This window comes from Thunnus albacares, chromosome 16 (assembly GCF_914725855.1).
Source record: "Thunnus albacares chromosome 16, fThuAlb1.1, whole genome shotgun sequence".
Taxonomy (NCBI): Eukaryota; Metazoa; Chordata; class Actinopteri; order Scombriformes; family Scombridae; genus Thunnus; species Thunnus albacares.
The window spans coordinates 20,259,027-20,284,859 of NC_058121.1; the positions used below are offsets into that span (position 1 = coordinate 20,259,027).

Below are 25,833 nucleotides of genomic sequence, written 5' to 3' on the forward strand. Positions count from 1 at the left end.
ACACATATATATACACCGAGGGGGGAAAATCATGGGAACAAATTCCATTAGTGAGTGAGACTAGAGGTTTATAGCCAGATGGTTAACCTGCCCTGAATCAATCTGATGAAGACTACAGTGGGACTCCATCTCTCTCTCTCTCTCTCTCACACACACACACACACACACATTTAAATACCTCATAAAGCCTAATGGAAACTCATCAACCGGTAATTTTATTATACAAGACCTCCTTGACACCCCATCATCTGGTCGTCAAGTCACGCTTTCTCACTTTATGATGCATGGCTATCATTTACACAGCAGGGTGGTTACAGAGGCAGTTTGGTTTGATACATCCTCTGACGAGGCAGAATCATAAGCCAACCCCATCAATCTAACAGCCGCACTCTTTGAAGATTTTTCTTTTTTTTTTTTTTTTTTTTGTGAAGCCTGGGTTCCAGCAATGAAATGCAAAACAGCAAAAGGTGTTCTCAAACTATAAAATGAAATTGTTTTTGACTGGAAAATTATAAGTGTGGGTGATGCTGATGTGCTGCCACTGGATTCCAAAGCCAATGAACTGCAGGACATGGTTAAATAAAATATGCAAGCTACTGAGTAAACAGTGTGGAAGTCAGGGTAGTTTTTATCTGATGAATCACCAAAAACTGGTCCTGAATCTCCATGAAAGGACAATTTGAAGATGATCTTCATGTCGGGTGAGGCAACATTCAGCCAACTCTGGTTAGATAGTTTCGGCTAGATAGTTTTAAACTATACTTATTTAATATTCTAAGGATTAGGGTTAAAGCAAAAGTTAAACATTTTTGGGAAATACAAGTATTCATTTTCTTATCACTCTCCTCCATGAGAGTGGTTTCAATCTTCTCATCTAAGTCTCGGCAAGATGAGAATAAAGAACAAATGAATGAATGCCAACATTTTCCAAAATGTTAAACTATTCCTCTAAACTAATATATTTCTTTCATAGACTATATATTATGAATATTAACTTCATATTCAAAACATGACATCACTCAGCAGGAAAAATGTTTTTATCTTATATTTCAGACACTGTTATGTCAGGTGTGAACTCAACCTAGTACTGGGCGATACAGACAAAATCAAACATCACAATGTTTTTGATCAAATACCTCAAATGTCGATATGATTGTGACAATATCGTAGGGATGATTATTGGTGCTTTCACAAAAATATCTACACAACGAGATTCAGTAATGTAGACATAATGATTAAGTGGGTAAAGGCAAATAATAGAACAGCTAGAACAGTCTGGTAAGTTCAGAAAATTACATCACTTTACTGTAATGCAGCTGTTCAAACCAGGAAAAGAGAACACTTGTGCTGTATTACGATATCTAAGACCATATCTAGTCTCATGATATTGATCTAATATTGGTATATTGCCCAGCGCTAACTCTAACTTGCCACTGCTGCATCTACATACAATCTAGATATCATGCAAGATGAACAGGGTCACAGACATTTAGTGATGCATGACTATTTTTGTTGCAGTGACGCCGTTTGACTGCCTGCCACAAGTCAACCGTCACACCTCCGTTACCTCGGCGACCTTTGTGACCAAAGACAAAAAGGCACAAGACACGAGACGGCACAAGATGACTCACTTGCGAAAAGCAAGACTAACTTTACCTTGGACAGCACAGTTGGGTCAGACACAGCGTGGCCTCCATTGTCTGCGGCGGAGCCAGCTGTCCTTTGGGAGTCACTGTGTCAGCTCACATTAGCAGTGAGTGACACAGATCAGAGAGAACCAGTGGTGACCAGGTGGTCCCTCTGACTCAGTGGATCTTACTAACTGACTCGCAGTGAAAAGGAAGGAGGTCAGCAGTAAATCGCTAACAGAAATCAGAGAGATACAGTAGTGTGAGGAAGTAGTACGAGGAAGAGGCTGATCATACAATGTCTGCAGATTGAAAATAGGACAATATTTGATACATTTGTAGTTTTATTTTAGTTTTTGATTCGAAAAGGTGGGGAGGTTGGAGGTTTGAGAGAGGTTAAATCAATTCTAACTGGCTCTAAACAAGCCTTTAGCCTTTTTATGCCTTTTTTTTTTTTTTTACTAAATGGAGGGTTATCAAACCTCTAATCATCTTACTGTAAAAGCTCCAGATTAGCAAACGGGAACATATGCTAGCTCTTTGTCCTCGACAACATTCTCTTGCATCTCTCTCTGTGTGCTTCAAAAATTCATTTATTTATCATTTTCCATTGGTGGAGGTCTGTGTGGAGTTTGCATGTTCTTCCTTTTCCCTCCCTGATTTCCACCCACAGTCCAAAAAGATGCAGGTTATGTTAAATGACCCGTCAGTGTGCCTATTGCCCAATATGCGCTAGGTGACGTTCAAAAACCCCCAGAAAGCTGTACAGTGTGAAAGTGTGTATACCAAACGGATGGATAGATTGTTTTTGTTGCATCTGTGTGCTGTCAGCACAAACTATAAGATACAAGCATGATTTTTTTAAACGCATAATAGTATCTTATTAAAACTTAAAATGCTGCAGGCTTAAAACTGTTGTCAGCAGATTTATCTGCTTAACTTGCTCAGTTATTGGCTTCATTTACATTATATAACATAAACTGTAACTTTTCAGTATTGCTAGAGAGCACTGACATGTGTAAATAACCGAAAGACAACAATGGCCCATTTCTTTCTCTCTCTCTCTTCCTGACTTGTGGAACATGAACTCTTACTCGACCCTTCTCTCGCTTGTTTCTTTCCACATGTGGAATCCCGTGAGGCAGTTCATCAACAGGGCATGTTCGCAGACACTGACGCCCCACTTACATAACCAGCTCGCTGTTTTTATTATGGCCTAATGATAATTTGCTGTGCTCGCTGCACCTTTTTTAGCCAAGTTCCTGTCAGCGCACTCGTCTTATTGACGTTCTCCAAGAATTTAAAGCCACTGCAAGGTTCCACCCAAAAAACTATTAACAACTAACGCCTTGCAATAATCACAACTTTAAATTCAACATGTCACACTGAAACCCATAACTCATGAAAGAACTGTAAATAAGTCAGCATCAGACCACCAAAAAGATATTTGATGATAGCAAAGCATTTAAGCAGCTGGAAACACCCCAAGTTGAATCAGTTATGAAAACAAGCTGGTCTATAAAAGCACAGTTGGGTGAAGCTACTGGCAGGAATGTGGACAGGGAGTGTACAGTATGTTTACCTATAGTATGTGCATGTACTTGCACACTGCAGGAATCTCTCCAATCACGTACAAAGCAGGTAGGACACACATACGGTGCACATTATCAGCCCTGACAACAATATTATTTCCTTGAATACTCATTTCCAGTATCTGATTGATGAAAGTATCAGGGATCAGTTATTTGACTCTACAAATAAAACATCCTTACATAAATAATTCTTGTAGCCAAAAGACTTTGCAAGAAAAAAAAAAAAAAAAAAGTACCCTGCCTTGTACTCCCAGTCAAAAAAAAAAAAAAAAAGCCAAAATGTAAAGCACAGTGATAGCAGCTGTGTGAGCAGGGATAAAACGGATTTCTCTGTTGAAATATTTACTTCTCTGAAAATAAAAAGTATGAAAAGTCGGCGGCAAGTCTTCATTCAGTGCTCAGTGGTGTGCATTTTTCAGTGCTGTGCAGGTGTACTGATATTTCTAGCCTCTCAGTCTTTTTTTGTGTGTGTTTTTTAAAGCTTTTTCTTCTCCTCTAACCTCTCAGCAGCAGCAGCTGAGGTTTCAGGGATGGCCAATTTCCAGCTGTGCCTTCTAGTAGTAGCAGTGACATTGTCTCCTCTTTTATACCCTCTCCTTTTGCCTGTCCTCGCTTCGACTCCCCGCCTTTTTTTTTTTTTTTCCTTCCCTTTCACCTGCTCCTCCTCCATCTTCTCCTCCCGTCTCCGCTTATTTTCACCTTCGTTTTCCCTTTCATGTTTTTCCTCTCCCGCTCATTTCATCTTTTTCCTCTTTACAACCCCATCCGCTCCACATGCTCCTCTTCCTTTCCGCCATGTCTCCTCCCCTAACCCTCCATAACCCCGGTTTCTCCTGATCCCACCTCTCTCTCCCTCCTCCACATCTTTTTCAACTCTCCTCATTTCTCTGATTCATCCCTCTCCTCGGTCCTCATCAGCTGACGGCTGCTGATGTGGGCTCCCCCCAAAAAAACCTCCGCCGTCAGCCTTTCCACCAGTCTGGTGAACCGCGCTGCCATGACTGTGGTGAATACAACATCAACACAATAGGAATCAGTTCCATGCCTCTGCTGTCATTCGACTTGGCAGGCTTTTATGACGCTATTCTCTCCTCCAGCATTTTCCAAACAGTCAATTATTAACCTCAACATGGAAACAGCTCACATTATACCTTTCATCTTGCTCCATGTTGTATAAATACTCCACCATATGTAGCCTGGGTCTGGGCCTGAGAGAATTACTAACCAGTAGCACATGGCAACATCCTCCCTCTTCATCCTTTTTCATTTAATGCCCTACTGCCTTTGTGCGTTTTATGTTTCAGCAACTACAAGAAGGTCCGACCGGTATACACACACACACACACACACACACTTCTTCTTGAAGGTGCACAGATTTTTTAAAAAAAACACCATCTGCAACAAGATTCAACTTGTTAATAAGTTTCTCAAACAAAAAGAATAAAAGTTGACAGAAGAAAGCGGGGAGAGAGAGATGTAGAAAGGCACAGAGCGAAAGGAGGTGGCACTCTGTAGAGAAAGCGTGGTAAAGCACACCCCATAATACTGAATAAAAGGGCATAGTATCCTAGCAACAAGCAAAAGGAGAAGCTGCTTGCTCTGCAGTGTCCTCTGTTGCTCCTGGATCTTCAACCTTGCATCTTTCTTTTAGAGGTTCTTCTCAACTGCCCTGTAGCGGACACCTCCTCCCACCTTTTCTCCTTCCCCTCGCTCTGTTAGGACACTCTGTTGCACCCTAATAGGGTCACTTCCATCAAGTGTGCATGCCGTTTAACACTATTATATCTTCTAAAGGGTTTAAGAGAGTGCTTCGGTTCATACAGAGCATATCATACGCAGGGCTACGTGCCATGTATTTAAAAGAGTGGTGGGCAGAGATTCAGCACTGGATCCCGCTCTTCAAATCCTTTTAACGGAGAAGCCCTCCCTCCAAACCCTCTGCCATGTTTCAGAGAGCTACGACATCAATGGTTTTAATCCTCTTACATCTTTTGTTGACTGAGAGGGGAGCGAGCGAGACAGAGAGGATGTATAGGAGATAACGCACTGTAAAAACATCTCCTGAAATCCCTCTCGGCTGGTTTTGTTACTCAATTAATCTATTTCAAACTGAGATCAGAAGTAGTGATGGGGTAACTACGGAGACAGCCACAGGTCAAAGTGGAGGCATCAAAGAAATGATGGGTGAGATTTCAGAGCACACTTGTGCAGTGGTGTTTGTACTTGAGGCATGGGCGGATTGACAGAGTTCATTCATCAGTCAAACCTCATCCAGACATAGAAAATGTCACAGACATTGCAGCATATCCATCATTTGCATCAGAAGCATAGGGATTATGTTCATGCTTGTGTTTGTCCTAATTTTAAGACAACTTAAAGATTCCAGACGTCTCTACTTCTGGTTAGATGACATTGGTTGTTTTAGCTATTCTCGGATTGATGATTATTATTGTTTTTAATAATAATATTGCATTAGGGCTGCAACTAGGGATGTCAATGGTTAACCATTAATCAGTTAACTGCAGAGAATAATTTTGACTGGTTACACATTGGTCTATAGGACAATTTGCATAGGGATGGGTGCTTAACTCGTTACTTCATGTTGTTGACATTATTTCAATCTGTGCCAAATTTCGGTACCTTGTGGGACTGAGAGTGAGCAAAATAAGTTTTTAAAACACACATTAACCGACCAAAGTGTCTTATACGGACGCTCCAACACTGACAGGAGCATCGCATCCGCAGATACAAACAGATGTGATGCATCCATTTTACCAGCCTGCACAGTGGCTAGCAGCTAGTTAGTGTGGCTAGCATCGTTAGTATAGCCGTGCTGTGCTGTGTGTAGCCCATAGACTGTATAAAAATAAGGTAGCTCAGAGGGATTGAAGAGGAAGTTCAGTACCTCAAGCCCGAGTACGTTATGCCATCAAGAGCTACTGTGACTAAACGCATTGAAACACTTTGAGGTGAGGAAGGATGAGCTAGAAGTCACGCTAACCAGGGCAGACAAGCTAGCTCTGACCACCGACTGCTGGTCAGCTCTCACAAATGAACTCTACATCACAACTTTTCTTAAAAATTAAAAATTAATTAATCTTTTTTTTTTTGCTTGGTTTGTCTGACCAACAGTCCAAAAACTAAAGATTTTTAATTTACTGTCATATATGACAAAGAAAAGCAGCAAACCCTCACATTGGGGAAGCTGCAGCCAGAGAATATTTGGCCTTATTGTTAAATTATTAATTATCAAATCATTGCAGCTCTATGTAAGATTAGTATTGTTATGTATTAATACTGTATAACACCATTTTTGAATGAGTTAAGCATACTGTTAATCTAAGATCCTAAAAAATGTGACCTAAATTTGTCAGGTTTAGGTCACAGGACATTTCTCTGACTGGTTTGTGATAATTTGTGGTATGTACACCAGAAATACACACCTGTAGTTTATTTAGTTTAAAGGTAAATAGTTGCTATTTAAATAATCAATGCAATATCGGTCCGAAAAATCACAACTAGGCATTTTCCTCAAATTGTTCACTTCTAAATCAGATGTAATTGATACCTTTCCCATAAAACATTTTTTTAATTTGAATACAGCCATACTCCAATAATAATACTGACTATACTGATTGTGCTTGTGGTGCCTTATGAGAAACACTGCCTGAGTTAAGTGTTAACTGACCTTTGTTGCCTTGCAAGCTGACGCCTGATTCTAAATGTGCTGATGCTAAACTCTCCCAAAAACAGCAGCAGACAAGTGGAGCAGTGTGAGATCAGAACGAACGAGGCCACAGTGCTGGAGTGGAGAGACGGGCCGGCTATAATTGGCTGTCAGAAGTGTCATCTCCTCTCAGTGTGTGAGTGAGAAGAGTTTAGAATATGCTGCATGATGCCCCTCTGAAGATGAATAACTGGCTTCATTTGCCTCATCTGACACCGACCAACTCTATACCGAGCCATAATGCCCTTCCTGACAGAAACTGACTGCAACAGAAACAAGAGGGTACTCTTGTTTCCCAGTATCAAGTATCTTTTCCCCTCTATCCTCCATCCAAACCCTCCAAAACCAATCTCTCTCCATCCCTGCTTTCATTCCACTTTCCATCTATCAGTCTCCACCACATCCCCTTTTAAGATCTATCACAGCGACCAACCGGAGGGACTCCAGATCAAAGCAGCCTGTGTGTAATCAGACATTATCTGTACATCTGCTGAACCCGGAGCTAACTCTGATGGAGTTAAAGAGGATCGGAGGGAGACCCAGGAACATCTCCAGAGTTTTAGATAATCACGCGGACATCCCTGATGGCTGGCCCGCACACGTTAATACCAGCACAAACATCCCCCAATACCGCGAACGTCAAACACAAACAGATGAAAAGATCAGACGCATTTGTACTTGTACCTCGCTCCCTCTCATCCATTGGAGGTTGCCAGTCATTGATTTAGCCAGACAAACTCCTTTTTCCATGAGCTCGCATTTTCATACGATTATCAGCTTTCACCTAAGCGCTTTATGATTGTCACAGTCACATCAGTGGAATCAAACGCTCTACACTTGGCCGAGTACAGATAAATAATGACTTTGATCAGCTCTTATAATCTGAGGCCCGAGCCCGGTTAAGTGGGGTGGTCTTAATGCGTTTTTGATGGAATTTCAACAGCCATCAAATTGTCGCTGAGTATTTGTCATGAGCAGCACAACTGGGACGCAGGAAAGACAGATGAATCATTTCTGAATAAATTTTTAATGTGGAGGGAGAATTGATGATGAATTCACAGCACTCAAAAGTTCAAAGCCGGCCTCTGACCTTCCCCGTGTGACTCACATTACTCTTATCTGTCAAACTTCCTCTTTATAATTCTTCTTTATAAATTATATCTAATAAAACACCAGCGTGAAAGGTTTTTGAATCAACTGGAGATATCTGGGGACTGAATGTTATAACACTTCTGAATACATTTAGAATTATTTATGTGGCTGCTCTAGCGTTTGCTTCTTTGTCGATTTTAATCCAACTATAAGCACATTATCAGGTTTTAACTTGATGCTGAAGACAAATGGTCATTCTCTTGTTTAGTTTGTTTCCTTTCAATATGGCAGGATGCAGGTAAAGGGGAAAAACAAAGAAAAGATGCTGATAAATATAAAACATTTCTACTATGACTGAGAATTATAGACATGGCTTGATATCTTCCTGCATCATCAGCTTTGCTGCTATGTAAAAAGATTGTTTTGGGTGCTTTCACATCCAACCTGTTTGGTGCATTTAAACACAACTCTTGTGCATTTGACTGTTTAGTGTGTTCTGTTTGGGCTGTTCAGAAATCTGCCAATCAAACAGCGGTGCGGGCTTAACAACCACCTGAAAAGGAGGTCAAGCAACTGCATGACTCTGGTGCAGTTCCTTTATGGTGTGAAAGTGAAGCAGACCAAACAGACCAACTACATAATTTTTGTGAATTCAAAAGCCTTACGATAATTAAATACATCTGTTCATCGTGAACCGTTAAGAAAGTGATGTCCCGATCTGTAAGCTATAAGCAATGTATAACATATGTTCATGATCATTTAGTAAACATGGTCACACATATGCGCCTCAGCACATGAGGGGAATTTCCCTGATACATCAAAACGGTTTCAACCAGAGGTGTGTTTCCTATTCTGTCTATTTTAACAGTCCCCGATAAAAAGTGGACGAAACGTAACATCTCGTCTGGTTTCAATGCTTTTGTCACCATTTATGTAGGACATGATATATGAGGCCCAGTTATAGTCTCAGCCTACATTGCTCATAATCATTTAATTCTTTGTGAGCTCTTTCATACAGCTCTCTCCAGAGAAGATAAATGAATACATAAGTCGCTTTCAGAAGTGCATGACTGGTCGCCAGAATTTGATTTTCCAACGTGGGTCCATGATGATGCAGGATGGCCACCAAAACTGTCCAATTAATGAGTTACCTGTCATAGCTCTTGGTTCAATTGTAAAAAGACAGTGTGAACATGAACCAGACCAAAACTAAAATGCAAGAATTTCTCAATTTTTTCCTTGTTTGGTACCAATTGAAGCAATTACATACATGTATAAGCTTATTGTCAAGCCCCCCACTGAGTCTTCTAAAACTTCAGAGAGACAGAGTGGAAACAACTTTTTCCACAGTCTCCATAACACAGTATGGACAACACTAAACTACACTGGCAGATGGCCACAGTGGTCTTAATGTGAGGCTTTATTCAAAGAGGGGAGGAGGGTTGTTACACTTCAACCCCTCCACTGGAAACAACATCCAAATTCCACTTATATTCCCCCAATCAGTTCATTCTCAAAATTGAGTAAGCGTCATATTTCTGCATTCATCACACATAAACAAACACATAATCCCCTTTAATTGAGCGCTTGTCATCAAAACGTTTGAACCACTGTTTTTCTTCCAGGCTCCAATTAACAAGATCATTTTGAGAGAAATGTCTGTCTCGAGGCCCATCCCAAACCAAAACAGAACCATGTTTTCCCCAAGTTACACAGTCCAGTCTTGGCACTTGAAACTGGCTTGTGAGAGGAAATTAGCCTCCAGAATACCAGAGCAGGGTTACCTGAAACCATTCCAAAAAACTTCCTGAGGATGGAGCAACAGTGTTGAGACTGAACAATTCATTCCAGATGCTTCAGCCGACCCTCAAAACTCCACATTATCTCATCCATCTCCAGGGCTTGCCGCCAGTTTTATATTTATTTTTTTTTGCAGGCGCTCCGTTTTATGCAAAGTTCCAACTTTCATTGTGAAGCTGTTATCATCTAAGCAACAAATCAAATTCTTCTTTATTGCAACAGCAAAACAGATTTTCCATTCAGCTACAACATTTGTACAAAATCCAAATGAAACGTCTCTCATCTTTAAAACTAATGAGCCGTTCCACATGGGACCCAGCAAAAGTGGCCCCATGCCCGCGTTTTAAGCATCCAGTCCATCAGAGAGAAAACGATCCATAACTGTTAAACTACAGGTTAGAGTGAGGTGACAGCATGATCTAAATGCAAGCAAGGTGAAGACATCTGCTGACTCCAGTCTCCAATGTCACAGCATCCAAAAGCAAAGAGCTGACAGACAGAAAACTTGGATGAATGCCTCCTTCCTCCCAGGCTTCGAAAAGGAGCTGATGAAGAGGTGTTCTGTCTAGGAGTTGCTGACTTTTGGCAACCTGGGACTGTTCCACTCGTTGTCGAAGGTCACTGGGTGTGTTGCATAGACAGAATCAAACTGCTGATAGTGAGTTTATGGTGCGGCCCCAGATGGTTTTTTGTCACAGTGCCACCTGAACCCAGTTACTCTTTCACTCTACCTCCTGCGTCTCTCGTTTGCATCTTAATCAACTGTTTAGATCTCGTCCCATCTGACATATATATACACAGATCAATAAGGGTCTTGCCAGGGGTCCTGTACCTCTAATTAAAATCAACTCCAGACAGTTAAGGACAGGCTGACAATGAGACAGAGGACAAGCGAGGAACGGTTCCTTTACTAAAACCTTCAACAGTGTAGTCTCGCTGGGTTGCAGAGGACATTCTTTCAGGGCTTGTTTTGAAATGACCCAAAAGGCTATTTGGTCTGGAACTATTTTCATAATCGATTAATCGTTTTGAGTTATTTTTTAAGAAAAAAATACAAATATTTCTCTCTCCAGCTCCTTAAAAGTGAGTATTTTTTGTTTTATTTTGTCTTCAATGATAAAAATCTTTGGGTTATGGACTGTTGGTCAGGACAAAATAAACATTTGAGTTTGCACCTTGGGTTTTGAACATTTTATAGACCAAACAACTAGTTAAATAATTGAGAAAATAATCACCAGATTAACCGATAAGTAACATAATCATTAGTTGCAGCCCTAATCTGATCAGGAAATATGTATGTGTTATTCACAGTTATGAACTTGGAGAGAATTATCACCCAATTCCTCCTCAGCTCTATGGATCTGTTATAATAATGTTAAACTGAATGAATTAAAAGGTCTCTTCTGTCTCCAGTTTGCCAGCTAGCGAGTCACTTAAGTGTGTGGAGCTCAAAAAGAAAATCAATATCAATTACCTTCATTGTCAGATATAATTTTCCAAAAAAGAAAGAAAATGTGTTGAAGATAGAGATTTTAAACTTGTAGCTCTGCATATTAATACACATCAACTAGTAGGGTATTGAATGTTAGAAAACCCCAAGCATTCAGAATAGATGAGGTTGGCAGGCCGTGGCATAATTATCTATGTTTATGCAGCTACAGTATGATGCAGCATAGGAATTATGAGCTTATCACCTGAGAACATGACAGGTGCAATTATCTGCTTCTTAAAATAAGCCATGCTCAAGTTAGGTTTCCACATCTGAAAATAAAGCAGATTACTAATGGCTTCAAAGCAAAATCTTATATAAGTTTTCTTTACATTAAACAAATGTTCAGTTATCCTGACTGAACCCCCCCCCAAGGGCATTTTTATAAACTACATGGGAATGATTGGGAGGACCACACCCTGTTTGAGTTAAATGAGACAGCAGACACACACACACACACACAGAGCTGACCTCACTGTGGCTGGCATCATTCTGCATGGGTCAACCAGCATGGAAGCCGACTAGGCCCAAACCTATCCCCATCCCCCTATCCCTTACTTCCCTCCGCTTCAGTGACTCTGAGGCTAGGCGTGGGCGCCGTCCACTCGCGCCACTGATCATTGCTGTTGCCTAGGCGACTGAGCAACCCAGCCCCTCCAGCAGCCTACTGCCCAACAATCAGAAAAGAAGGACACCCATTTAGATAGCTAAAGATGTAGAGGGAGCGTATCAAGCGCCGTTTGCTTGATATGACACCGGGAAAACAGCTGCACTTTCAAACACATCAGAGGTGACCGCACCGACATAAAAAAGCATGCAGGACTTGTCGAAAAAAAACAACAACTTATATTTCTATTGAAGGCACTAGCATTAGATCTTACAGCGAGTCCATGTCTGTGTGCGCAAAAGACTCATGCTGGCTCTATAACCTCATTCTGTCGGGTGAGTGCTGTGTTGATGGCAATGAACGGACAGCAGATCAGACAGCAGGTTCACAGGAAGCGAGAGAGAGAGAGAGAGAGAGAGAGATGGATGCAGATGGAGAGACCGGAGAAGTGAAGTCTGTCAGAAAAGAAAAGTCAGGGAGGTAAAAGTTTAAAAAGAGCGACTGAGAGATACGAAGACCAAGTGGTTGTGTTTTTCCATTTTCTTTCATTTTTCCATCTCCCTGTTCCTCTTTTTCGTTCAGCCTCATTCCTGCTGTGTCACTATGAGGAGAGAGACCCACTTCCTCTTTTGTTTATCCAGGAATGTGGGACATCCTGACAGGCTAGCTTTTCATTGACAGTGCACAGCTGAGAGTTCCCCCTGTGGCTCTTTGTATATGTGTGTGTATGTGTGTGTGTTTCTACTACATTATCTGTGTGTTATCAGCCGACCAGGCGTCACACAGGCCAGACAGCATGCTGGGAAACAAAAGCCAGGGAGTCCTCTACACTCTAAAGCATTACCTGATGAACTCCACTGGACTTTAAATAAAAAAGTTTAAGATTATTGGTTTGGACACAATGCTATCCTAATCATTTTAGAGAATACAATACAATAAGTTTCAGTCGCCCATAGCATCTGTTGTTCTTCTTTGAAGTTCTGATTATGCACCCCTCCACCGCTGCTGCAGGGGTGAGGTTACGAGAAACCAACTCAGCATCTTGGAACACAGAAACATGAATCTGAGTGTGGACAAACAGGATATCAGCTACAGAAACATCCTATTCCCACTAGACGCCAACCCCCCCCCCCCCTTTTTTTTTTTTTTTTTTTTTTTTTTTTTTTTAGACACACAGACATGCCACACAATGACTTGAAACCACAGCCGAGAGGAAAACACCATTGTGTTGTTGATCCTCCAGTTTCCTTTGAAACTAGAAAGGAGCTCACACAGAGAAAAGTAAGGCTCACTTTGACCAGCTGGCTGTGATTGATTGATGTTTACTTAAGAAAAACACAAGAGAAAACCTGAGTGGTTCTCTAAAAAAAAAAAAAAAAAAAAAAGTGAACCTATACTCTCAGGAAGGAGACTTAAACACTAAACTTGCTCTTTGAAAGCTTATTTATAAAGCACGTCAGAGGAAACACGACCCAATGCTTCAGTCGCACATGAATGTGTGACTGAACTAATTTGCGTTAGTATGATGAAACACACACACACACACACACACACATACGCTGGTGGCCAACTGGGAGGGCTGGTTTTACAGTTTCATTGCGAGCTTTTAGGTCACGTCGCTCCCTGAGGGTAAAAGAAAAGGAAACTGAAAAGACAGAGATGGAGAGAAAAGCCTCTAAATCAGAAAAGGAGAAGAGTTCACACTCACTGTGGCACCCACACACATGTAGACAGGCCAGGTGCTGAAGACCTGATTTAAATATGCAATTTTATGACTTCTCAGTGACTTAATTAGGGATAATTTGAACCTAAGTGGGTAGGTCTATAAGGTGACTCAACAGAGTGACTAAACAGAGGAAGACATGGCCTCTTAGGAACAGCACAATTTACACAAGAGACAAACGTAGGAGGCCGGTGGAAGCTGTCTCCTTTGATGTGAAACAACATATTAATCAAATTCGTAGGAATGTATTGGGCTGAAGCTCTTTTGAATCTCATTCTCCAGTGGATTACTAACATGTCAGACTGGTTTCTGAGAGAGCCTTACGCTGCTGAGTGGACTAACAGACTCTGTGGTAAAAGCATGGTCACACCAGAAAGTGGCTTTGCGAAATATACTTGCAAGGAAGCTAACCGTGAACACGCTAGCCAGCTGGGACATGCCAGCGTTAGTCAGCCACAATAGCTCCCAGAGTTTCTTCCTATTTCCTCTACTGGGCCACGTTCTACCCCCTTGGCATTTTGTTCGCAGGATTTAATTATCTCCGCCAGGCGTTAGCATGTGTGTGTGTGTGTGTGTGTTGACAGTAAGTTAGTTATTATTTAATAACTAAGCCCCCCCCCCCCCCCACTCCTCCTCCTCCTCCTCCAAATGGATTTCAAAATGATAAAACTAGCTAAATATTTTGATGTCAGCCCGATCATTTCTCATTTCTCTGTCTGAGTCTGAGAAGCTTCACTCTCTGGCTTATTTAGAGTCACTTTATCTGCCGAGTTAGAAATATTGTTCCTCCAAAGCCATTTGGCAGCTAAAAGGCCAAGGGAATGTGTGACGGTCTGTTAAAGGTCAACAAGCATTATTGCAGAGAGGATCTTTATCAGTTCATCTGGCCAATGTCAAAGCAGCACTTTACTGTCTCGCTTGGCCACTTTGTCTTAATGTTATACAGCTATACTCCGCCCAACATTGAAGGTCTGTTTCTGTAGAGCACTATAGAGGGGGGGGAGCTAATGCAAGCTCTTTGTGACAGCATCATATTTCAGGGGGGTCTTTGACTAGAAGACCACCAAAAGTGAATGCAGACGTCCAGAAATAGAAGTCACTATTATGGATTATGAGACGCTGTAGTACTCAGTGTAGCCCCTTGCTGCTCTGTCTTTTATTTTATTCAGAACAGAAGCTTTCGCCCCTCCTCACACATTACAGCACACATCTCGTCCAAGTAAACATGCATTCACACAGTCTGTATCCCCAAAGGAAGAGGAATGGGTGGGGGGTGGGAGGTAGGGGAGTTGGGGGGGGATTGTCGGCTGTGTCAACGCACAAGAAATTCAATTAAGCAGACAGCAGGATGTCCCCCGAAACCCAACCTCCTTCTGGTTCAATATGCCCTCCAAATCGTCCCCACCACTCCACCCCCAAGCCTCCCAGCCAACCCCTTACCACCGTTCAGCCACTCCCCCAACACTACCAAGACCCATTGAGGGCCCTTTGCTGGACCCCCTTTCATACACTCCTCTCCCAGTGCCTCTTTTTTTCCTCTAAGGAAATGGAAATTTTCACGATTTGCATTCGCCAAAAAGATGAACAAATGTAAAAAAAATTTGACTGAGAAGATATGAAACTCAAGACTCAAACAAGTTGATTGGTTTTAATCTTAGGACAGATTTTCTCTTCCTTCTCTCTCCTTCACGTCTGTGTGTGCCTGGCACCCAGACAGATGCTGTTCATTTAGCACTTGAGCGGCAATCCTCGAGCTTGTCTCCTAAATGCCCAGGGGAGCCACTGGCATTTGGACAGCATTAAATAAAGCCACTCTGCGGACCTCACACCGCGGCCAGATCTGACCTCACAACATGGTCACTCCACTCAGATTTCAACCGGCCAATTGAGTAAATCTGTGTGGTTACAGAAGACCATTTTCTAACTAGTCAGGACTGTAGAAGCTAGCACTGACCTGCAGGCAATTAAATTTTCTATCCAAGCAGGTTTTTGAGAATTATTCATCGAGTGGAGTGATGAAACACTCATTTGATCTGCCTGCCTCTGGGTACAGCCTACCAGCTTGTGTAATAGTAGATTAGGATCAATGTAGTATTGCTTTGTCTTTGTTTTCATTGATTGACATCTTGGGTTATTTCAGAACACAATATCAATAGGAGTTCTGTTCTTTTCCACATGGGGTTGTTTGCAATTATGTAAAAGCCAGAAAGATGCTCAGCTTCGTTTAGGACAAGATAGCATCGATCAGATTGCGATTGCATTGCTTTTAACAATCAAATAATAAACCTTTTCTCAAGTGAATCAAGCCTTTTCCATGCTAGTTGTGTGACTGTATGTGTATGTGTGTGTGTGTATATGTGTGTCATCATCAGTGATGAACACACAGAGCCACAGCCTCAGGGGCACACAATGTCACACATCTAGCGAAACAGCAGCTTAGAGAGGTGCTAGGCCGCTGCCGACACAATATTGATGTTACGTAATGACAGCCAAACAGCGCCCAAAAATGTGTGTGTTCGAGTGTGAGTCTATAAGTGTGTGTGTGTGTGTGTGTGTGTGTGTGTGTGTGTGTTTCTGGATTAAGGGCTCCCTCAGCTCTCCCTCATGCATGCTTCCATCCTTTTGTATTTGTTACCTTCACGGTTTTCACAGCGCCACAATTCCAGGAATGACTGACGGATAACATGTGACCTATGTGATCTGATGTGAAGCTGCTTGCTTTAAGCTCATAACGGTTGCTTTTGCTCTGTACTTGTAAGTCAGGGTTAGGGCTGGGCTATATATCGATATCGTGATATGAGACTATATATCGTCTTAGATTTTGGATATCGTGATATGGTGTAAGTGTTGTCTTTTCCTGGTTTTAACAGCTGCATTACAGTAAAGTGATGTAAGTTTGTGAACTTACCAGACTGTTCTATTTATCTTTACCCACTTAGTCATTATATCCACATTACTGATGATTATTTATCAAAAATTTCATTGTGTAAATATTTTGTGAAAGCACCAATAGTCATCCCTACAATATTGTTGCAATATCAATATTGAGGTATTTGGGCAAAGATATTGTGATTTTTGATTTTGTCCATATCGCTCGGCTCTAGTCAGGATAAAATGAAAAAATATGTAAAGTTTCAACTGGATGGAGGATTTTTTTTCCCCCCCTGAAACAGAATTTATTCCTCTCGCCAAACAGATCATGGCGAGTTACCAGCCCATGTGCTAGCTAAACGAGGCTTAGTGTTCTCCTGTTCCATCATAGCATTTTTCATCCCCCTCGCAGCTTTCAGCTGTGTATTTAGGTCTTAAAGCAGGGACATTGATTTCTGGTCCCATGCCATGCATTTCAAACGGCCCCTAAGCAGACATGAGTGCTCTTCCACAACCAAAGACAACAAGGATAATCAGCGAACGACCCCCCCCCACCCCACCCCAACCTCACAAAAAAACAAAAAAAAAAAACAATCAATTTGCTCGAGCCCCCTCTAAAAGCTATTAAGATAAGCCCTCTTCCTTAAGGACCAAAAGAGCAGTGACCTAAATCAGTGCAGATTCAAATGATGGGGTAGTGTGGGATTGAAAAGGCCACTTAAGGATGCTGCGTGTGCACATGCATATGTGTGTGTGTGTCATAATCACCCCAATCAAGACTTTATGGTGTGGTTAAGCCAAGACCCCCCATGTTAATCCTTCACAGCAGTTTTGATCAGCATATGTTGTCAGTGCAATTACACGCACATGGTAACTATGCAACACAGCTTGATTGTGTTGTCTATTTGAAACAAATCCAAGAAAGAAATTAAATATAACTTCAGAAACCTCAAACCAGCCTTGTTTGGAGATCTTTACATACCACTGGAAACTTTTGGAGTCACTTCTTGACAAAAAGGTGAAAATAAAATCAAAAGGACCAAATAAATAATGTTGTGTTTAATCCAAAAGAGCCTAAAAGTTTTTGATTTGGAACTCATATTTGACCTGATTGCTTGGATTCTTGGTGTGTGTTAAGTCTGTATGCAGATTATGTGACAGCCAGGTGTGTGTCCAGGTGGACGCAGTGTGTGAACTCACCATTGAGTCCATTGGGGATGCTCCTGTGATGGTGCGGTGCTGACAGGTCATCCATGGACCTCCTCATGGTGGGGCCCATCTTACTATTCTCTGAGGTGGGCTTGTGTATGTGGTTGTGGTTGTGGTGATCAGGACTACCAGCACTACCTGTGCTGGACGTACTACTCCCATCACCGACATCCCTGACCGTGCCGGTGCCCCCGTTCAGGTTGGTCAAACTGGACTGACTGTCTATGGAGCTCCTGGACCCTGCCCCGTTCCTCTCCTCATCCAGCATGAGGATGATCTCCTTCAGCTCTGAGTTCTCCCTCAGCACAGTCTCCTGGTTGGCCTCCAGCTCCTTCAGCTTCATCATATAGGTGCCCACCTCCTTCCACATGGCACTGGCAGTGTAGCGGCCAAAGCGCTGCCACTCCCGGGACAGCTTCTTGCCCTTCTGTCGGTCATCGTCCAGGAAGCAGCAGAGCTCCCGGAGCTCATGGTTGTCGTCCTGCAGCTTCTGGTTGATTTCCTTCAGGCTCCGGATTTCGTGCAGGTGCACCTGCAGCCGGCGGTTGATGTCTTTCATCATGTTGCCATGCTCGATCATCAAGTTCATTTTCTCGCTGTCAACCCTCCTTAATCTCCTGACCAGCTCCTCTTTGCTGCACCTCAGCAGCTCCTCGTCCGTCAGCTGGCTCAGGTCATCCCTCGGTCCCTCGGACGGATTTTTAGCCATGACTGCCCTGGCTGTGAGTCAGTTCGTTTAAACGGTGGCTTGCAATTAACTGTCAAAACTCAATTAACCAAGCCTCAATTGCGGAATTGTGTTAAAATACGAATACATTGTTCAAAGTATGAAAGTATCGTACTATTTCTCACTCTCCTCTTTCACAAGCCGATGATAAAACAGCAAAAAAATATGAATGTGATGCTAGCGCAACCTGTGCATGAACTGAATACCCTCAGTAAGCTTTCAAAGGAAAATCCTTTATGAATCTGGGGAAACAAGTGCTGTTACTCACATTCCGTCAATAACGAAAGCACATGATTGTTTTTCCTAATCGATTACCAGTAATTTTCAATCAGGTCCTGGTGGCCGATGCCGAGTCCTGTCAACACAACACACCGCGTCCCATCGCAATGTGCGCCGTCTCCACTGGACATCGCTCCATTCAAAATGATGGAAAACATAAAACGCGAGGAATTTAAATGCAAATTAAATCTTGTTTAACGCTTTAAAAAAAGGCGAACATTAAAGTAAACGCGACACCTGTATATATAAAACCCTACTTTTTTTTTTTCAGCCGCGGTGCGTTTCACCGTCAACAACGCTCCTCGGATGAAGCCTCTCTGCTGAGGCGGTGTGTCGGTGGACGGTAGGATTCAAGCCTTTTCCACCCAGCTAGCCCGGATTTAGCAGCGCACCCCCCTCCTCCTTGTCCAAACACTCGGGTTTGAAATCATTCAAGAGGATTGCGGCCAAGACGGCCAATCAAGACGTGGGAGAGGAGTGGGCAGCAGGTAGATGAAAAGTGCGCTGAAGCCTCACAAGGCAAAGGCTCAGCCCTCTTAAAGGAACAGTAAGACAAGTTCAGCACTGGAAAAATTGTATTTAATCATTCAAATTAATATTTAAAGTGCATTAGATTATAGTTAGGACATTTATCTTTAAAACATTCCATTATTACATTTATAAAACACACATTAATGCAGTTTAGAGTGCTATATTTGGCTTTTCATATTCATAAACTCTTACAGTTAGACATGTATTTGTAAACTCCTAATTGTACTAATTGTTTCAAAAGGAAAACCCCCTAAATTCACCTCTTAATATCCTTTTCTTACAACAAAATATGATGCCTGATATGATCAAGAATGCTGAGGTGAATAACAACTTTTGATCCTCAAAACAGCAGTAATTTAACAGGTGCCTTAGAGATTTCTTTGCAAAGTCATAGCGCCCCCCTGTGTACACTGTCAGTAATACACAAAAAACACAACAGGTTGAGTAGATAAAAATCACTGCACTGCACACTGAGCAAGAAATAAAATCAAGTCTTTTAGGCATTATATTAATCATCATCATATTAAAGTGCAAAACAAACACAGTATAAAAGTTCCTCTGCATCAGTAAAAGTGCCTATGATAGTTGATACATTTTAATCAGTTTTTTTTCTTTCATTTGTGTAAAAATAGGATAAACAGCATTTTAATATAAGTGTTAAAGACACAAAACAGGTTTCTTGGCTCAGTGAGTATAGAAGAGAAATCACAGAGAGCTAAAGAGCTGCAAGTTTAAATTCATAATCGTCATAATTTCATTTGAATATATTGTGTATTCCTTTAAAACATGTATTGCACAGACTATTTTCTTTACAAAGGACAGAAGTACAGTGCTGCAAACATTAAGCTAGAATAAAGAAACCAACAACCTAATTTCACCACAGGTACTGTTACAGTTTCTTCTCATTTTGTGGTACTATATGACCATTTATTTTATTATCTTTATTATTTTATTGTGTGTGATTTCTGTGTTTGACCAAGCACACCACCCCACCGTCTGGCCTGAGAGTGGCAGTGTCCAGGATGCCAAAGGTCTGTCCTGGAATCAGGGTGAAGTCGAACCTCTGGAGCAACTTGGCCATTACCACTTTAGCCTCCATCTGTAAAAACACCCCACAACCCATTGGGTTAATTCAGTGTGTTTATACAGGATGTGCTGTTAGTGCATGTGTCGATTATTTATTACTCTTTATGTCACCACCCACCTGAGCAAAGTTCTGTCCCAGGCATGAGCGTGGGCCAAGGGCAAAGGGGTAGTAACAGAAATAAGGCCTTGTGAAACAGATAAGAGGCGGTTAATACTGACCGTTGTTCTTCTTGTGTGAAGACAATAAAATAATAATATATCATTAGGCGTAAAAACGTAGATTTCTATGTTACTTACTTGGGAGCATCTGGGTGAAATCGGTCTGGATCAAATGTTAGCGGGTCTTTGAAGAATTTGTCCATTCTCCCAGTCACGTAAGAGCTCAGCTAAATTTCAGAGCAAACAAACATTTTAATAGTAGGTATTGTTTATATCTGTATTTGAAAAAAAAGTGAGTTGAGTTGTAATGTGTCATCCCTTATGTATATAAAACAGAAACACACAATAAAACCTTTTTGGGTTCTGACATGTACATCCTGCTTTAGAGGTACAAACACATTCAGAAGTAAATGACTCACAAAACAGGTGAATCCTGCAGGTATGCGGATACCATCAATGATAAGGTCTTCATGTACATCACGAGACGTGCCTGGAGCTGTCGGGTAAATCCTCAGGGTCTCTTTTAGCACCTGGGGGGAGGTTACGGTGTGAGGTACACATCTTGAGTCAATTACTTAGAAAAATTAATTAGGACGAAGCAGATATGAGGCAAGTGAAAGATCCTGGTTTTGCAAGTCATCTGCAGGTGGTGCCATTCCTCAAAATAACAAAGAGGGAGTGAACAAATGATCAAGGAATGCATCGTCTCCAAAAGAAAGTGACCCATAATTTTCCTAATGTTATAACACTTACCTGTGTGAGGTAAATCAGTTTCCCAAGATCGTCATAGGTTATGTCATGTTTCATCCCAATGACATCATCCACCTCTTTCTTCACTCTGAGGAATAAAGCACTACTGAAGACATTGTTGTGCCACAACAATAATGTGAAACTGTTTTCACTGCATTAGTTCTTACTTCTCCAGTATATCCGGGTGTCTTGCAAGTTCCATGATGCAAAAAGCGAGTTGATTAGCTGTTGTTTCTTGCCCTAAAATGTTACAAATGGCAAAAATGAATCCTTCAAATGGAGCAAAGTGGCATCAAAACATTAGAATATTTAAGGAGCATTAAATTTTACACACAAAGTTTAGTTTACTTGTCACAAGTTGTATAATGTCTGGAATGAGCTTAAAAAATGTTGTCTTAGTTGTCTTGCTTGGTTGGTATGTTTGATACTTGCCTGTGATACAAACTGAAGGTGTGGGGTTTGGAAGAAATGAGCATTTAGGAGTCAGGGCATGTATAATGAAAGAAGCTACTGAGTTGCATTATGGGAAATGTAGGTTCCATGTAGGTTTATCTTTACTCTTACTAGGGACTAAAAGTCAGGATATCTCAGCCTCTGCTGCTTCAATTTTGACTTTTGTGTCTCTTTTGAGTCCCCTAACTTTATAGAAGTGCAATACTAAATCACTGAAGTATTCCTAAAAAGAGATCACCATTTTTTTATCCCACATACTTGAACTCTAAACCAAGTGGGGCTTAAGAGATGAAAAAAAAGGTGTGATTTTGCCAAGGTTTGAAAATACCAACTGTAGCTCACCAAAATACAAATCTTCCTTCCTATCCTTAATAGTATTGATAATAACAGTCAACAGACCCTTTGGTGATCTGTTTTACTGAAAACTCTATTGCATCAAACTGTCTATGTACACACAGACAGAGGAAATTATTCACAGCAAGGTGTGCGGATTATTGTGAAGGTCTTTGTCATTAAACACTGGAAAATGATATTAAACTCAACTGCAATGTGGTGAACTACACACTCCTCACACTGAAAAACTGTCAGAGCAGAAACAACATAGACTCACCAGCAATGAAGAAGGTCACAAAATTGTCCAACATTAACTCTTCATCTTCTTTAGTCATGCTTTCCTCTAAAATAATAAAAAAAAATTGAATGAGGGAATTCTAGTCACCATGTTGGATTGAACATTCATCTCATTTAAAAATGCAATTAACTGACGTATTATCTATTCACATACCCCATCTACTGTATCTGATTGAACAGGTGGTAGCTTAAACTTTAATGAGAAAGTTAATGATGCACACGTTGAGATGAGGATGCTTGTATTTTATATGTATTTCTTTGTTATACTATTCTCCACAGATAAAGATCAAAACTCTGTTCTAATCCAGACCATTTAACGTATCTTTAGCAACTGTCACAACGCTGTTACAACACAGGAATGTTCAAACTTTGGGCTTATCTGATCAAATCTGAACTTTAGGGACCGTAACCTTTGCCAGCAGTTTTGATGATTTGTGTCAGGATGTCCTTGGGGACGTCATCGCCATTTTGCATGGCAGTCTTCCTTTCCTGGATCCACTGAGCTCCAGTTGTACGCAGCAGGTGGCACGCTTCCTTTACTTCATTAATAAACGGTCTGTTCTTTGGGTTGAACTGAAAATGCAGGATTTTCAAGATGCCACACAGCGTTTACACAGCGATTTCAATCATACAAACTCAACATTAACCAGGTGTAAAGTCATACCTCAAATAAGTTGTCTCGGACATAGTGCACCATCCCTTTCAGACACGTCTCAATGGCTTTAGGGAAAAGTGAATCATTATTATTCTTCAGCAGTTCTAAATCCACACCAAAAGCAACCTGAAAGTTATCAAGAAAAGAAACATACATATATACTGAGAAAGTTACAGCTTTATTGGACAAACTTTTGATGAACTGAGATGAAAAATCCTGATGGATCAGGGCTACTGCAAAGGAAACTGTAAAACAGACTATGACAAAATACCTTGGTAATAACATCTAGGGTGACACAGTTGACAAGTTTGAGCATTTTGGCCTCTGTTTTTTCATCAGCAATCTCTGAAAGTTTACTCATCAGTTTCTCTGCCGTCTCATTGAAGGTGCCCATTAGACCTCTCAGATACCTGGAAATGATGGTAGTTTTAGACGACGGAATAACATAGTTGGGACATACCTGCAAACCTCCACAGAGATTAAGAATTGGGATAATGTTGCCCAAAGAGCAAAAGGAATTGACAATCTGAAGAGAATCTACAGTGACTGCAATCACAAGATATAAAATACAGGTTGGACAGATATGTAAAAGTGACAAGATGGTGATCTCACTTTTCCACCACTTTGAAAAGTAAATAACTCACAAGCTGCTGAAGGCGGGGTCCATGATCCGGCGTTGTTTATACCACTGCTCATGGTCCAGTGCTGTTACCAGGCCATTGCCTAAGAACCTTGAAGAAAGACATGGATCTAAATATTTTTTTTTAAGATTGATAATGATTAGACATAAGGAAACAGTGAAGTGAACCAGCAAAGTCATTGCAGAGGACTGACATGACAGACAAATATACCAAGACAGCTCTTTGCACCATTTTCACTCAACATGTTCCTCATCTTACTCTTATTGTTAAATTCCTGAAACTAATCTGATAAGTTACCTTTGACCGAACAAGCTGAAGAGTCGCTTGTAGAGAAATTTATCTTTGGGGTACTTTGGGGACATCAAGATTTCCTAAAACCGGAGCAACCACAAGAAGGAACATTAAAAAAGTGATGTTTGTACAATATTACCATGATATTTTCTCCAAAAAGCACAATAGTTGTGCACCGTAGGGTCATTTTTTGGCGAGGATTTAGAGCAAAGCAGGTCCATGGTGCATTTTTAAGCTGTGCATTGTGCAATGCTTATGCAACTGATGGCTAACATTACACAAATATTTTTGTAAAATGAAACGTTTACCTTGGTCGTGGCTGGACAGGTAGTGCCGATTAAAACGAAATGCAGAGCATTTATCCTGTAAACAGCTCCGTAAGTCTCGGACCTGTAAACATTTATAACTTATTAGTGTTACACATGAAACTCTCTTCCCAAACCGACACAATAACTACTGAAATATATATTTATCATATAAAGATGTGTAGTCGCAAAATTAACAACTTGAACACAGACAACATATATCGACGAAGAGAAACAAGTTATCGAAACTAACCTACGTTAACTGTATATCACTGACTGAGCTAGCTATAGCAGCCGTGCTGCCATACTGGTCATATTGGTGGTAAGTTAGCTAGTACCAAACTTCAAAGTGTGCTTACCATTCCAGAAATTGATCGTGTATATTTCCTCCATTTTTCATTATCCTCAAAAACGTTGGTGAATGTCCGAAGAAAAAGCTGTGGGAAGAAAAACAAGGTAATGTTAACAGTTTTAGGTAACGTTAACGTTAAATACGTTAGCTAAGGAAGAGGAGTTAAAAGAACGACCCACTTTACTTACCTGTTTCTCGGTGGCCCAGGTATGTGGTCATATTTCATATGAATGTATTTAATATACAGACAATACCCGAGAAAAGCGATGAAAACCAGAAAGAGAAGAACTAAAAGCGCCTGAGCAGTCCAGCTTAAAAAGACACGGAAAACTGCCATTCTGGCGAGGAAAGTTACAGAGACTGTACTGTGAAACGATAAGTCAGTCAGGGGTTAGTGAAGTTCTCTGGTGTTTGAACTGCGTCAGCATTTCGGTATCAGGTTTGACAGCTTCAAATCCTTTTTGCACAGCTGATTTTAACGGAACAGGCTCCATAGCTCAGTGGTTAGAGCACTGGTCTTGTAAACCAGGGGTCGCGAGTTCGATCCTCGCTGGGGCCTGATGCCGGGTGAACGTTTTTCACTCTCAGACGCGAGTTCGAGCCCTGCTTTAGGCTAAATTCTGTCTTATGGGTCTCCTCTTCAGTTATTAATAATAGTTCTGTCGTACCAGCGAAAAAATGCTGTAATGAACACAGGTGTGATCACTTACTATTAGCCAGCTAATGTCATACAGCTTTAGCCTTCTAGCCTTTACAACCATAAAGGTAACAACATAACAACTCTTAGCCACAGCTTCTATGATACAGAGTAGGCATTTTCTTTGGTTGTTATAGCAATACTTTTAAGAGATTACTACAATCATATCACCAACAAAAAAATATTGATGATAGTAATTATAATGACAACAGAAAATGTCATGCTCAGTTTGAAGCAGTTATAATCATAAAAAGGAGGAAATTAGAATTTTTCAGTTGTAGACATTTCATTTACATTACATGTCAACTGAGCAACTTGAGATATTTTGTACATAATGACATAATGAGAAAATGCATCAGGAATATACAATCTACTGCTTTTTGAATTCCCAAGTAATTAATGAAGCATTATTAGGACTATGATGCATGCACCCATTGAATAATAATGTGCTGCAGGGGTGAATAAGAGTTTTTCACAACTTTAAAAACTTTGAACAAATATGTACTTCCTCCCACTTCGGAGTTCATCCCTCACCCATG

At 41.0% G+C, this 25,833-nt stretch overlaps 2 protein-coding genes and 1 non-coding gene across 9 annotated transcripts in view; 1 reads left to right on the forward strand and 2 right to left on the reverse strand.

Moving 5' to 3' along the window:
- ccdc85cb (coiled-coil domain containing 85C, b) overlaps positions 1-19,245 on the reverse strand; it is a 50,892-nt gene extending 31,647 nt beyond the window's left edge. For 3 of the 4 annotated variants that reach the window (XM_044376522.1, XM_044376520.1, XM_044376519.1), the window contains exon 1: positions 17,730-19,245. In XM_044376522.1, coding sequence (XP_044232457.1) covers positions 17,730-18,447 — 718 coding nt within the window. In that variant the 5' untranslated portion in view covers positions 18,448-19,245. The remainder of the gene's footprint in view (positions 1-17,729) is intronic. The other variant, XM_044376523.1, reaches the window with a different exon arrangement.
- Positions 19,246-19,306: 61 nt separating this feature from the next.
- On the reverse strand, positions 19,307-25,295 carry LOC122999543 (cholesterol 24-hydroxylase-like). Of its 4 annotated transcripts, none has more exons than XM_044376516.1 (15): positions 24,786-25,295; positions 24,605-24,682; positions 24,249-24,330; positions 23,947-24,020; positions 23,653-23,739; positions 23,280-23,554; positions 23,018-23,134; positions 22,764-22,926; positions 22,334-22,399; positions 21,438-21,510; positions 21,274-21,358; positions 20,940-21,050; positions 20,659-20,747; positions 20,480-20,546; positions 19,307-20,374 (listed from the first exon to the last, which is right to left on the reverse strand). In XM_044376516.1, exons 5-15 carry the CDS (start codon positions 23,702-23,704, stop codon positions 20,225-20,227), a joined length of 1,248 nt encoding a protein of 415 aa, XP_044232451.1. In that variant the 5' UTR covers positions 23,705-23,739; positions 23,947-24,020; positions 24,249-24,330; positions 24,605-24,682; positions 24,786-25,295; the 3' UTR covers positions 19,307-20,224. The 4 variants fall into 4 exon arrangements, with proteins under 4 accessions (XP_044232451.1, XP_044232450.1, XP_044232453.1 ...); XM_044376515.1 differs by having other exon boundaries at positions 23,280-23,418; positions 24,786-25,290; XM_044376518.1 differs by lacking the exons at positions 24,605-24,682; positions 24,786-25,295 and adding an exon at positions 24,499-24,517 and having other exon boundaries at positions 23,280-23,418.
- Positions 25,084-25,156, forward strand: trnat-ugu. The gene has a single exon. It is a non-coding gene; the product is annotated as a tRNA-Thr (tRNA).
- Positions 25,296-25,833: the final 538 nt, after the last annotated feature.